Below are 13,510 nucleotides of genomic sequence, written 5' to 3' on the forward strand. Positions count from 1 at the left end.
GGTCTACTGACTGTCTACTGACTGTCTACTGACTGTCTACTGACTGTCTACATGTCGGTCTACTGATTGTCTACTGACTGTCTACTGACTGTCTACTGTCGGTCTACTGTCGGTCTACTGACTGTCTACTGTTGGTCTACTGTCGGTCTACTGACTGTCTACTGTCGGTCTACTGACTGTCTACTGACTGTCTACTGACTGTCTACTGACTGTCTACATGTCGGTCTACTGATTGTCTACTGACGGTCTACTGTCGGTCTACTGACTGTCTACTGACTGTCTACTGACTGTCTACTGTCGGTCTACTGACTGTCTTCTGATTGTCTACTGTCGGTCTACTGTCGGTCTACTGTCGGTCTACTGTCGGTCTACTGACTGTCTACTGTCGGTCTACTGACTGTCTACTGACTGTCTACTGTCGGTCTACTGACTGTCTACTGTCGGTCTACTGACTGTCTACTGTCTGTCTACTGACTGTCTACTGACTGTCTACTGACTGTCTACTGACTGTCTACTGTCGGTCTACTGACTGTCTACTGTCTGTCTACTGACTGTCTACTGACTGTCTACTGATTGTCTACTGTCGGTCTACTGTCGGTCTACTGACTGTCTACTGTCGGTCTACTGTCGGTCTACTGACTGTCTACTGTCGGTCTATTGTCGGTCTACTGTCGGTCTACTGTCGGTCTACCGTCAGTCTACCGACTGTCTATTGTCGGTCTACCGACTGTCTACTGTCGGTCTACCGTCGGTCTACCGTCGGTCTACTGACTGTCTACTGTCGGTCTACTGACTGTCTACTGTCGGTCTACTGACTGTCTACTGTCGGTCTACTGACTGTCTACTGTCAGTCTACTGACTGTCTACTGTCGGTCTACTGTCGGTCTACTGTGTACCAGACAGGCACCATGGGTGAGCTGCCACTCTGGGTTAGTAGGTCAACGCAATGGGACACTAACACACAACACCTAACCTAAAATGGACATATGTTGCCCATATGGGCATATGCCAGCCCTCCCATCCGATCCCACACCTGTCTCCTGTCTCTCTCTGCAGTATCACACCTCAATCAACCTAGCTAACCAGAGGCTTTGTTCACTTCACACTAGACACTGTGGACGTGAATACACACGTAACTATGCCCACTGAGCTGCTCAGGAGAAGCTCTCTATCCGCAGAACAGAACGTGCTCACAGTGAAGCCTGCAGGGCTCATAATGAGTAATAACGACTACATGACATGACTAATCATGTTCAAATGGAGGTGCTCTGAAGGTTAGTGCACACAGACGGAGGTGTGGGATGACCTGCTGGAACCTATACTTTCCTATTCCGGATGAACAGAAATCTATCAAGCTCACTTGCAGAATAGCACAAACTCTCCACATCCCTTCAATATCACAGTGCTTTTCAATACAGACCTATTCTGCTTAGCCTACATTCACTTGTGACTGAATTTCATGCCTTTAATTTTCTATCTTGACTCTAAACGGGCCCCTAAAAAACGAATTAAACTGGTCTAATCTGGGCGAATATATCTGAGACTATACGTCACAGTGTCTCCTCCCTGCTTTGTAATGGACCATTAGATAGGTGTGGCCAGTGGTAATGTAATGGTTGTGTAGCACAGCACCTAATTCTCAGTGTGATGATTATAGTCAGTCAGTTATTTGACACACTCCCTCTAGCGCAAGCAGTAAATCACCTGTGTGACAGCTCTGAGGCCTCCCGCTCTTCTCTGCTCTGTGGAGGTGGCAGCCCACACACACACACACACACACACACACACACACACACACACACACACACACACACACACACGCTTGTGCCAGCCTCGCCCCTCCAGGGTGTGTTCCTGAAGTGAGATTGAGTCACCTCGCTCACCCTGTCTTCCCTCCCTCTCTCCCTCAGGAGGCTGCATGTCCCGTCTGACTTGAGGCCTCAGAGAGCCTCAGCTCACCCCTCCCTCAACGCCCCCACCCTCAGCCCTCCTCCCTTTCCTGTTTGAGTTGTCCTCTGGTAGCGAGTTGTGACATTATCAGCCATGTATACTGTTCATCAGCTGCGTTATATAATTACAGGACTTTTCACTCCACGCTGTCTGTGCTCTGAGAGGACTGAGACTGAGATTGCCTGGGAGTGAGGTGGGAGAGGGGGTAGATAAGGATATGATGCCTGACTGATAGTGTGATGCAGGCCTGAGATCACTCATCTCCCCCTCCACCACCACCCGACCAACACTCACGTCACGTCTTGGCTCCTGAGTGGTGCAGCGGTCTAAGGCACTGCATCACAGTGCTAGAGGCATCACTACAAACCCTGGTTTGATTCCAGGCTGTATCATAACCGGCCGTGATTGGGAGTCCCATAGGGCGGAGCACAATTGGTCCAGCGTCATCTGGGTTAGGGCTTGGCCGGGGTAGGCCGTCATTGTAAATAAGAATTTGTTCTTAACTGACTTGCCTTGTTAAATAAAGGTTAAATAAATAAAAAGTAAAATAAAGACTGCCATGGCCACTGCTGCTGGTGGAGGTCAAGTTTGTGTGTGTGTGTGTGTGTGTGTGTGTGTGTGTGTGTGTGTGTGTGTGTGTGTGTGTGTGTGTGTGTGTGTGTGTGTGTGTGTGTGTGTGTGTGTGTGTGTGTGTGTGTGTGTGTGTGTGTGTGTGTGTGTGTGTGTGTGTGTGTGTGTGTGTGTGTGTGTGTGTGTCTTATCTTGCACCCGGGTGTCAGAGTCCCCCTGTCTCATGCTGACAGATGGCCTGCGAATCTGGTAGTGGTATTGGCGCGTCCTACAGTTATAGAATCTTAATTTGATCACCCTGTTGCAGGACAACTTGTAGTGTATTTGAGGTTTAAAAGGCTTCTGAAGTTTGTAATTTCCACTTGATTTTCCCTCATGAAAAATGGATCAACCCCTACAAAAATAACCATTATTTATAATCCACATAATAATTCACATTTCTTGTTGCTGCAGGATAATAGTTCTGTTGTAGCAAATTGGCTCAAATTAAGATCTTACGTGTACTTCTGCGTGTGTGTGTGTTTGTGTGTGGTCAGTCATACTTTTACAGATGCACAATCAAGAGCATCCTGTCGGGCTGTATCACCGCCTGGTACGGCAACTGCTCCGCCCACAACCGTAAGCCTCTCCAGAGGGTAGTGAGGTCTGCACAACACATTACCGGGGGCAAACTACCTGCCCTCCAGGACACCTACACCACCCAATGTCACAGGAAGGCCAAAAAGATAATCAAGGACATCAACCACCCGAGCCACTGCCTGTTCACCTCGCTATCATCCAGAAGGCGAGGTCAGTACAGGTGCATCAAACCTGGGACCAAGAGACTGAAAAACAGCTTCTATCTCAAGGCCATCAGACTGTTAAACAGCCATCACTAACATTGAGTGGCTGCTGCCAACATACTGACTCAAATCTAGCCACTTTAATAATAAAAAACTGGATGTAATAAATGTATCACTAGTCACTTTAAGCAATGCCACTTTATATAATGTTTACATACCCTACATTACTCATCTCATATGTATATACTGTACTCTATACCATCTACTGCATCTTGCCATGCCGCACGGCCATCGCTTCATCCATATATTTATATGTACATATTCTTACTCATTGTGTGAGTATAAGGTAGTTGTTGTGAAATTGTTAGATTACTTGTTAGATATTACTGCACGGTCGGAACTACAAGCACAAGCATTTTGCTACACTCGCATTAACATCTGCTAACCATGTGTATGTGACCAATAAAATTTGATTTGATTTGATTTGATAAACCCCATGAACCAAGCTCTGTAGAGGGAAGTAAAAGATAAAGAGATTGGGTACTAATGTTGTCCGTGCTTGGTGACACATCATTTACACAGAATCACACACGAACATCAAGAGCTATAGAGGAACTTCTGATGTAAATGTTCTGAAAAACTGTAACACTGACTTCCTGAAAGCAGCACAACGTGTGTTCACTCAGGCGTACACAAACACACACACAAACAACTTACCCGTTTGTCCCATTGGCTGTGCGAGTCGGCTGAGAGAGAGTCACCTCAAGTGGACCCTGTGAAAAAAAGCAACAAGAAAAAAAACACTTAACCCAGCTAGCACATTTGGTTCCTTGAATGTTGCGGACATGTACGTTTTTGGTTTCCCATTGTTTCGGGGAATGAAGCCATACATTTCCTGACCGGTAAAACGTTCTGGGAACGGAAGTGAACATTTCGCCTGTTCTGGGAACATTCATATTTAGGTTGAAGGGAGGTTCTGAGAACGTTTTACTATGGTTCCCTGAGAGGTTGTATTAATGTTCTGAGAACGGAAATTATAGGTTATTTGAAGGTAATAAAAATAAGGTTCTGAGAACATGTTTCAATAAGACTTTTAATAACATTGTTAGCTTAGTTGAACTATTTTGAACTCCAAGCACAGATCAAAATGAATTTGCTTAGGCATTAATCATGTAAACATGTATTTTTTTTTTTTATTGTGGCACATCAGTGAGATTTGAATCTATGACCTTCTGTTCTTAATCCATGGAATTAGCCCACTGGGCCACCAGGATGGAGCTAGCATGCCATGTTTTTTTAACTCATACAAAGCGCTGTTAATTTTAGTTTATTCAAATAGACTCCATTTCAAAGGAAACAAGCACTCATTAACATCAAGTGTGGCCAATTGTCACGTTCTGACCAGTAAAGAGGTTATTTGTTATTGTAGTTTTTGTCAGGACGTAGCAGGAGGTGTTTGTTTTTTGTGGTTCGGGGTTTGTTGGGTTATGTTATTATGTAAGAGGGGTGTTTGTTTAGAGTGTTCCGGGGTTTTTGGGCTATGTTAGTTCTAGTCGTTCTATGTCTATGTTTAGTTAATGGGTTTGACCTTCAATTGGAAGCAGCTGCTCCTCGTTGCTTCTAATTGAAGGTCTTATTTAAGAGGGGTGTTTTTTTCTATGGTATTTGTGGGTAGTTGTCTCCTGTTTAGTGTTGTTCGTTTGTATACGTGATTTGTTTGTTTTTCCTTCTTCACATTAAAAAGAAGATGAGTATACACGTTCCCGCTGCATTTTGGTCTAATCCTTACGACGCCCGTTACACCAATTAGTGGGTGCAATCAACACAGCTGAACATGCTTAACAAGACAGAGGATAGAGATAGTTTTGTTGATGCTCAGAACATTATAATTTTTTAAATAACATTCTTAGAAAGTTCTCTGAACGTTACTAAAGTTTTCTTGTGGTTTTTATGGATCTTATTTTTATGTTCTCTGATCTATTTGAGAACATGGCTTTAAATAGAACCATGATTTCTCATGTAGGAAACGTTATGCTGAAACTAATGAAAATCCCAGAGAAGAATGTTGTTTCCTAACATATTCAGAACAATGTAAGCATATGACTTTAAATGGAACCACGATGGAAACCTATAGGAAACGTTATGCTGAAGTACTGAAATTCTCACAGAAGAACGTTGTTTCTTAATGTTCTCTGAACTATTTGAGAATATTCCCAATTGTTAAACCAGTTGGAGAACGATCCTAGAATATTACCAAAATGTAAATTAAATGTAACCATGTTTGAACTTTTAAGAAACGTTCTGTTCAAGTAGTGTAAATGAGCTTAGAATGTTCCAAAGCCAAGAAACTATCCTGCACCATTCCCAGGAGGTTTTGGGAAGGTAGTATGTAAAATAACCATCGGACCAACACCCTCTCACCAAGACCTAAGAAGCATATGGTTCTCATAACGTTATGTGCTAGCTGGGAAGAGTCTGCACTCTGATTACAACATACATGTGTAATGAGGGGTGATCTGAGAGAGCTATGGGCCAATCAGTTCAAGGTAGATAACCCTGTAGAGATTTGATGTAGGCTAGTTAATGTGCTATGACAGTCAGCATGGTAGGTTTCCAGGTAGTCTATATGGGGTGATTTCCCCCCTGAAGGTTTGCCCCCCCCAGCCAAACCCTGTGTGTTACAGTGCAGCATGCTGCCTGCTTTTCCTGGCAGCCCCACCAGGCACATAGCTGCTCTGTTCTTGTAATGGTTGGCTTTCACATCCAAGGGTGAGATGGTTGGGAGAAATATGGCATTCAATACAGGCTCATTGAACATAAGAGCCAGGAACAGAGGATTATTTTGTGCTTTATCTCAACACACACCCCACACCCTTTTATTCACATCCAGTCGTTTTCTGTGAAAAAGGAAAATAACATAAAATATTTGTGGTCGGTCGCACTCCTATCTCACATAGCTGTATGTGTCTATAAACACACAAATGACAAAATGATATATTCAAGTTCCATAAGACTAATGTTGGTACAGTGTCAAAGTAAACCAACAGAAATAAATCACTTTTTTTCTTAGCAAACACTTCTAGCCAGAGCACTTGAACCTTTAGATCACTAGACCAACCAAGGCTGTAACACAGTATAGCCTTCCCTCACATGCTGCTGGCACTCCTCCCTCAGAGAGAGACAGAGAGACAGACAGACAGAGAGTGAGAGAGGCCAGACCAGGGAGACAAACAGACTAGGCCCATAAATGAGGGTGTAGAGACAGACTCCTGTTTCTACTTTAACTGCACTGATGACTAAGCAGAGGGCTTTTTTTCATTTCCTGGAAAATCACAATGAGGGGCCAACATCATTTCACTGTACAGTACTTTTCCTCTTAAACAGCCATCTATCCCCACACTGAGAGATGTGTCAACTGAACACATGGAGCCCCTGCTAGCAGTCAAGTTAAATCAATTTTCACGGGGGAACAGTGAACTTTTTTATTCCGGGACGCCCTGTGAAGTAGCCAGTGGCTGGAAAGGAGATTTTATTTTACTGCGTATGGGCCCTTAGGATTCCTAGCCTGGCCTTGGAAAACCTCATCAGAGCTAGCCTGTGATCCAGTTGGCCCGTGTCCGTGGTGCGCTGTGTGTTTCTGTGGCCTGTGTTGTTGTCTCTGAGGAGACACAGCCTTGAGGGAGGCCCTTGCGGTGGCCCAGCCCGGGGTTCTGGCCTACCTGAAACACTATCCAGGTCAGCTCTGGGACCCTCGCTGTTCAAACACCACATTTTACTGCTGGGTCTGCTAAGTTTAGGACTCTGGCTCCGCAAAGTGCTTCAGAAAGTTAAAAAGAAAAATGGGAAAAGAAAAATCCAACTAGTAATTTACAGTACACGCTCTGTATGAGGGTAGATGCCGGGCGGAGGTTCGGAGGTCAAATGAAAGGATAAGAAGAAGGTGTGAGTAATGCGATTAAGTACAAGTTTAACCCAGGGAGAGGTACTGCAAACGTCAGACGAGCCCAACAGGAATGACTGAATGGTGTCGTAAAGCAATTTGTGAATGAGGCTCGAGCGGGCTGTGGCCCTCCCCTGCTCCTGGCTCTGCTTGGCCCTCATCGACCATCAACTGTCTGGTCAAATCCCGTTCTCTAGACATTCTGCTCACACCAGGCACAGCCTGAGCCTGCCATGTCTGACTGAGAGAAAACTGGTGACGGAACTGATTGATGTCACTGTTTGCCATATGGCAATCCAATAAATAAATCCTCCCCAGGCTTATTGTGAGTAGGTACTCTCTAAGAAAAGAACACTGTCACTGAACATTATCTCCCCTGTCTGTTTATCTAGGCCAGAGATTCCCAAACTTTTTCACTCACACTTATTTTCCTGCAATTCTACACATTTTGTCATGGTTTGCAGAGAAAATGTTGCCGTTTTAAAGCTCATTTTCTTGTAATTCTATACATTTTGCCTTGTCTAATGTGTATTCATGTGACATTTGAGTGACTCAAACGTTATAACAAAATCTATGGGCTAGTTGATCTGGACAAGTGATAAATATTTACATTTTACATTTAAATATAGATATAAATATCTCTCTAATGTATACATGACTGAATTTATAAATTGCACCTTGTACATTCCACTACTACAATTTTCAATAGTAAGTTGAAAGCCCCTGCCGATCCCTCGCCCCCCCCCCTCGCCCCGGTTTGTGAACCACTGATCTAAGCTACCTCTTTAAATGCATAGTCCTAAAGATGATAGAAGGAGAAAAGATGGAGGGAACGGCGTGCTATTCAGAAGTCTGGAGGAGTCGATCTCGCTGGAGAGAGTAGACAGAGTGGAAGAGAGGGCAGGCAGGGGATGAATCATCCGGACTGGAGCGGGGGCCCGGGAAGGAGAGAGGGAGAGATGCCGTGATGTATTCGTTCCGTGGCTCACTTCCGCTCTCCTCTGGCCCCCCTCCGCCCCCACCCTCTCCTCCCTCCTCCCTCCTCCCCCTGCCCGGCCCTGCAGCTCTCCTGGGAGGCTGAGTAACCAGGATGAAATGCTCGGGCTCTGCCAACGCCAGCCTGAGGACCAGATGTGTGGCCTGAAGGTGGTGAGGCCACGACGCAACGGAAACCAAATATAAACCAGTGTACCATAACACCTCTGAAGACTGTTTTCTAATAAAGAGGGAGGAGGGGAGGGCAGAGGCATCGCCGTTAGCCGGTTAACGGGACCCACTTTCAGGCAAGCCAAGACTGGACCTGCTTCTTCCTGGTAATGCTGGCAGCTGTCACAGACGGGCTCATTGCCCATAGGCAAACATAGCTAGGCCTAACTTCACATTGCATCTAGCAGAATGCTGAGATTTAAGTGGAAACATGGAAGGGAGAGAGAATGACGGATGTCCTCTCCTAAAATTTGTGTCCTGGCTATCTCAACACAGGAGGCATTCATCTCAGCCTGCCTGACTGTTTGGGCAGCTGTTGCGAGAGCAATTTCTTTGAATCCGGTTTGTAAACATGCAGGGGAAAGGTTCTGAACTGGCCCAGGCAGTGACCGCGCTGCCAGCCAAGCCTGCACAAGCGTCACAACGGCCTCGTGCCTCCAACTACAGCTGGAGCCCAGGCCGGGCACAGAGCGTCACTCCAGGGTTTCAGTACTACGACTGTTACTCTTCACAACCCTTCTTGGCAGCGCAGAGGAAAACGTTGACGTAGGAGTTGGTGGTGGTGGTGAAGATGTTGGATGGATGTATCTGGAGCGGAGGGGAGACTCCTCACTCCTCCACCAGGCCTGTGGGTAGCTGTGGTCATCCCTGGCAGCAGCAGCGACCATTTAGCTAACAGGCTTTTACAGAGAAAACGTTCCAACACACACACACACACACGCACACAGGGAGGGCTGGGAGGTCTGACCTACTGCCTCAAAGTGCGGCTTGTCCAACGCTGAATGTAACTGAGGCCACTGTGTAAACAGTGGAACTTCCCTGTAGGGCTTTCCCTGGACCAGGACTCATCTACGACACCCACCTTCCGAACCCCACCCCCAAAACCACCATTGACACCATGGAAAGCTAAATATTACAGTTCACAAATCCTTTGATTTTCCTTGGGATGTGACGGCCTTCGGAGTCTGTGCCGTAATGGGGCATTCTTAGTCTGGGTAAGCTGAGGTCTAACGGTTGGCTCAGCAGGTAGTATTGACTGGTCGTATCTATATCCAGCACACATCAGTGAGAGTGGTCAGGCCGGGAGGAAACAGAATTAGCAGTAGGCAGGAAATCAATAATCAATATCTTCTCGGGAGTTGTGTCCGGTTATAGTTAAGAAGCGGATACAATCTCAAGTGGGAGGTTAGGCCTACTGTTGTAGAAAAGGGTATGAACACACAATAACCTAAGTAACTGGAGCAAACCAAAGCCAGTGGTTTGAACAATAGGCCAAACCCCCATCACCACTCATTCACAAAGCCTATGCTCACTGTAGTCCAGATAGAACAACATGGATGGCCACACAATGAATGTGAAATTAGATCATTATTGATTGGAACAGGGATGTTCTTTAGAGGTTACTCTCTTTGTTCTCTTTTGGGACAGGAAGTGTGCAGCACACTATTGGGTAAATCCATATTAATTCATTTCAAAAGCTTAGGGTTGTCAAACTATTTAATAATTTCTTGCACAAAAATGTTTTGAATAGAAATTGATACTTTTTAAAAATCTTTAACGTCAATTATCTAAAAACGTGGAAACTCCGGTTTTGTTCATACATTTTAGCTTGGACCCTAGTTTAGATCCTCTGAGGTTTTAGTGTTGAGCCGGCCATCGGTAGAGACACAACATGCTGTTGAATACAGGGTGGGTGTCATTTCAATCATAGAAAACCAATCTGAGAAAGGACCTTTCCCTTCAGACTAGCTGTAGCTGGTACACCATTAAAATGTCTATTCAATTGCAATTTTAAGTTCTAATTACTACCACAAAGATGGCCGCCAGTCCACCCACCGTTGAATGTCAACTGGTCATGTCTGTAAAATGATCTATCCTTCAATGAGTTCAATAGATTTCCCAAGGAGGATTGACAGTAACCTAAAATGTAAAACAACATATTCCCATTCAAGTCAGCATTCTCTGATATGTGGACCTCCATCCATCTTTGTGGTATTATTTGAAAGTCTAAATGTCTATTTGATTCTCATTTTAGTACATTTATCAGCCAAAACATGACACTCACCTGTATTCAACAGCATGTTGTGTCTCAACCAAAGACAAGTACAACACAAAAACCTTAGATTATGTAAAATAGGGTCTAAGCTATAACATATGCGAATATGTAATTAAAAAATAAATAAATGATAAAACAGTTTGACAACCCTTGTTTGTAAGCTTTAAAATGATATCAATCTCAACCGTTGATATTTTCCAGTGATGAAGACATGTCTCATGGTATGGTGGGGTATGCAAAATAAGTCAACTTTGAGCACCTTTATCTCTTGAAGGTTTTGGCATTCAGGTCCAAAACGTCACTTTCTGAGCACTTCTACAACAGGCGAATATGTATGGAAGGTTTCGTTCAAATCAAAAGGGGTGCTGTCAAAAAGTGAGTGAACTCAATTGGATTTACCCTACTGTAAGTCACAAAAGAGGTAATGACAAAGAGAAGACATGATTGAGGGGCTAAAAGGGGTGGGGACAGTTTTGGCCTGGATATGCATGGCTAGGTTAGATGGGGGGGGGTTATGCTATATGGTGGGAGGTTGAGCACAGGAGGTTGGTGGCACCTTAATTGGGGAGGACAGGCTTGTGGTAATGGCTGGAGCGAAATCGGTGGAATGGTATCAAACACATAAAACATGGGTTCCAGTTGATTGATGCCACTCCATGAGCTCCTTTCCAGCCATTATTGTGAGCCGTCCTCCCCTCAGCAGCCTCCACTGGGGTGGAGAGGGTCTAACTTTAAGCCCAACAAGCTGCATTAACTGAGACATACTACAATAACCCTGCATTGGTTGAGGAAATGGACCATGGTTGGAGTTTTTTTTAGCTATCACTGCCAGACAGATGGTGCATAATGATCAAGACATGGGATGTTTGCCAAGAAGAACAACACTCCAGTACTGACACCTCTCTGGATCCCCCCGAGCACCAGATGTTCCTCTTATCTCCGGACCAGACCAGTCTGTTAGTGGCGTTGGACTGCTGGGAAGAGACCTGCCTATCCATGGCAACTCAAGACCATTTTCATTAAAAAAAGTATCTCCCTCTAGTTTCTAAAACATACGCGTGTAACAGCTGGCCGACAGAACGGATGATAGGAACGGATCTAGACTATCACTCATAACATCTTCAGAGGTGAACAGGAGGGGAGAGTGGACTATTCGTCTGGATGGGTGTTTCATGTTCTTGTTGTGGAAGAAGACATGCTGCCCAAGCCAAGCTAAGCACTGCAAGCGATAAAGAAAACACGACTGAAAGCGTAACATGGAGAAATATTGAATTAGGCCTACAACTAGAGGGCTTGCTAAGCTGCGGTCAGTAATATCGACTTTGACGATGAATTCTAGGTAAAGCTCCTTTTTAATGGACATGTGAGGAGGGTGCAGTACGTTGTGTCCTAGATTGACGTAAAAAGGTTACCTCAATACAGGGCAACAATGACCCCACACAATGCTGAACTCTCTGTGACATTACAGAGAAGACAAGGCCACAGTCTTGTTTGCCATACAGTGGACAGAGGCCACAGGATCGATTCCATTCAACACTGGGCTTTATTGGTTGCATCACACTACGTGAGATTACTCAATGTTGCCCAGGCCTCAAAGAACAGGCCAAACACAGGGATCGACACACATTCTGTCTGTCTGTGTGCCCTGTATCCATGACAGTGGAACTGTATTTTATTGTGATGGAGGGAGCAGGTCACATGAATGACCTGACTCACTCCCTGTATCCTGGAAAAGGAATCAGTCAGGTCAGCATGATGGTAGTGGTACCACTTCAAAACTGTAAATATGGGCTCTGTGACAAAGCTAACACAACCTCTAGTCTAGGCCTATCTTCGTGCACATAGGCCTGCTCATTCCTGCATATGTCTGCATGTTACCATGTGTATCAATCTTGGATAGGATTCTAAAGTGGAATATGGGACTTTTTTTGCATGGATAGACCTTGCCCTGGCCCAACTCCACTTCATTTTCCTGCTGCTGAATCCATAGCCAGCAGCGAGTGTATTCGTGAGCTGGTGTTCAGGGCAAAATTCAGAAAGATGGGTAACTTGGGTGACAAGGAGTCATGTAGCCTCTCTGTGGTGAGGAATGAAATTGGTTCATCAACTTATAGCTGCCACTTGTGTGTTGCCCTTCAAAGCAAGCTGCACCATGATCTATGCTGGCTATGTAGCCTATGCTTAGTTATAACTATGTTATAACATGTACATGTGTCATAGTAAGCAATCAGATTCAAATACAATTTCTACTTTGTGTACTCTCAAACGTGTTCCATACAGGTTAAATGCTTGATTACTTTTTATAAACATGTAGCGTCAGCATTTATGGTATGTTATCATAAATTGTTATGTCTCCCTATGTAGCAAAATCCCAACTGACTGACATATTGGCTGTTATTTAGTAGTCAGGACGATGGGAATAATACATAGGCTATGCATAGATGCGTATGACAAGTCTTAACAACGCCGTATAACGGCATCATAGGGGAGGAGGGGGCAGACAAATAATATTAACATGGTAATACTAATAATGCATGCAGATAAGGTTCCTTACACGTCCGTTGCAGGTCAGATCCTCCTTGTTGCGCAACTCAAAAGATTCTTCCTCCTCTTTCTCCCCATAGTCCCGTCCGAGCAAATTGAAACCCTGCCTGCAGCACAGAAACCAACAAAATCCTTGCACAGGCATTCAAATCGGGTAAAGTCTGGTGTTTTCGACTATTCTTGTCGTAAAGTCAACATTCACCGTCTGGCCTCTGGGGGTCCGCGTGTACGTCTCACAGTACGTAACTAAATCCAGAGTCGCGTGAGGATAACATCCAAGTTGAACAGCTTCTCTCCATAGACTTCCAGAGGGGATGTGACAAACAGACACATACGCCAAGAGGACAGTCCAACACTAGCCTATAGAAGAAACATAGAAGCTATCGAAGAGTTCAACCTGGTGAAAATTAGTCTGAAAGTTGTGTCAAATCTGTCCTTCCAAAAGGTGATGCCTTGTCCCGA

General features: G+C 44.8%; 1 protein-coding gene across 2 annotated transcripts in view; it reads right to left on the bottom strand.

Annotated features, from left to right (window-relative positions):
* Nucleotides 1–13,510, bottom strand: part of LOC106607315 (unconventional myosin-X) — a 53,764-nt gene that overhangs the window by 40,020 nt on the left and 234 nt on the right. For both annotated transcript variants that reach the window (XM_082976622.1, XM_082976621.1), the window contains exons 1-2: nt 13,059–13,510; nt 4,020–4,075 (exon numbers count right to left, since the gene is read on the bottom strand). The exon at nt 13,059–13,510 is cut by the window's right edge and continues 234 nt beyond it. In XM_082976622.1, the coding sequence (XP_082832748.1) occupies nt 4,020–4,075; nt 13,059–13,193 (191 nt within the window). In that variant the 5' untranslated portion in view covers nt 13,194–13,510. The remainder of the gene's footprint in view (nt 1–4,019; nt 4,076–13,058) is intronic.

Source organism: Salmo salar, chromosome 06, assembly GCF_965601325.2.
Source record: "Salmo salar chromosome 06, fSalSal1, whole genome shotgun sequence".
Classification (NCBI taxonomy): domain Eukaryota; kingdom Metazoa; phylum Chordata; class Actinopteri; order Salmoniformes; family Salmonidae; genus Salmo; species Salmo salar.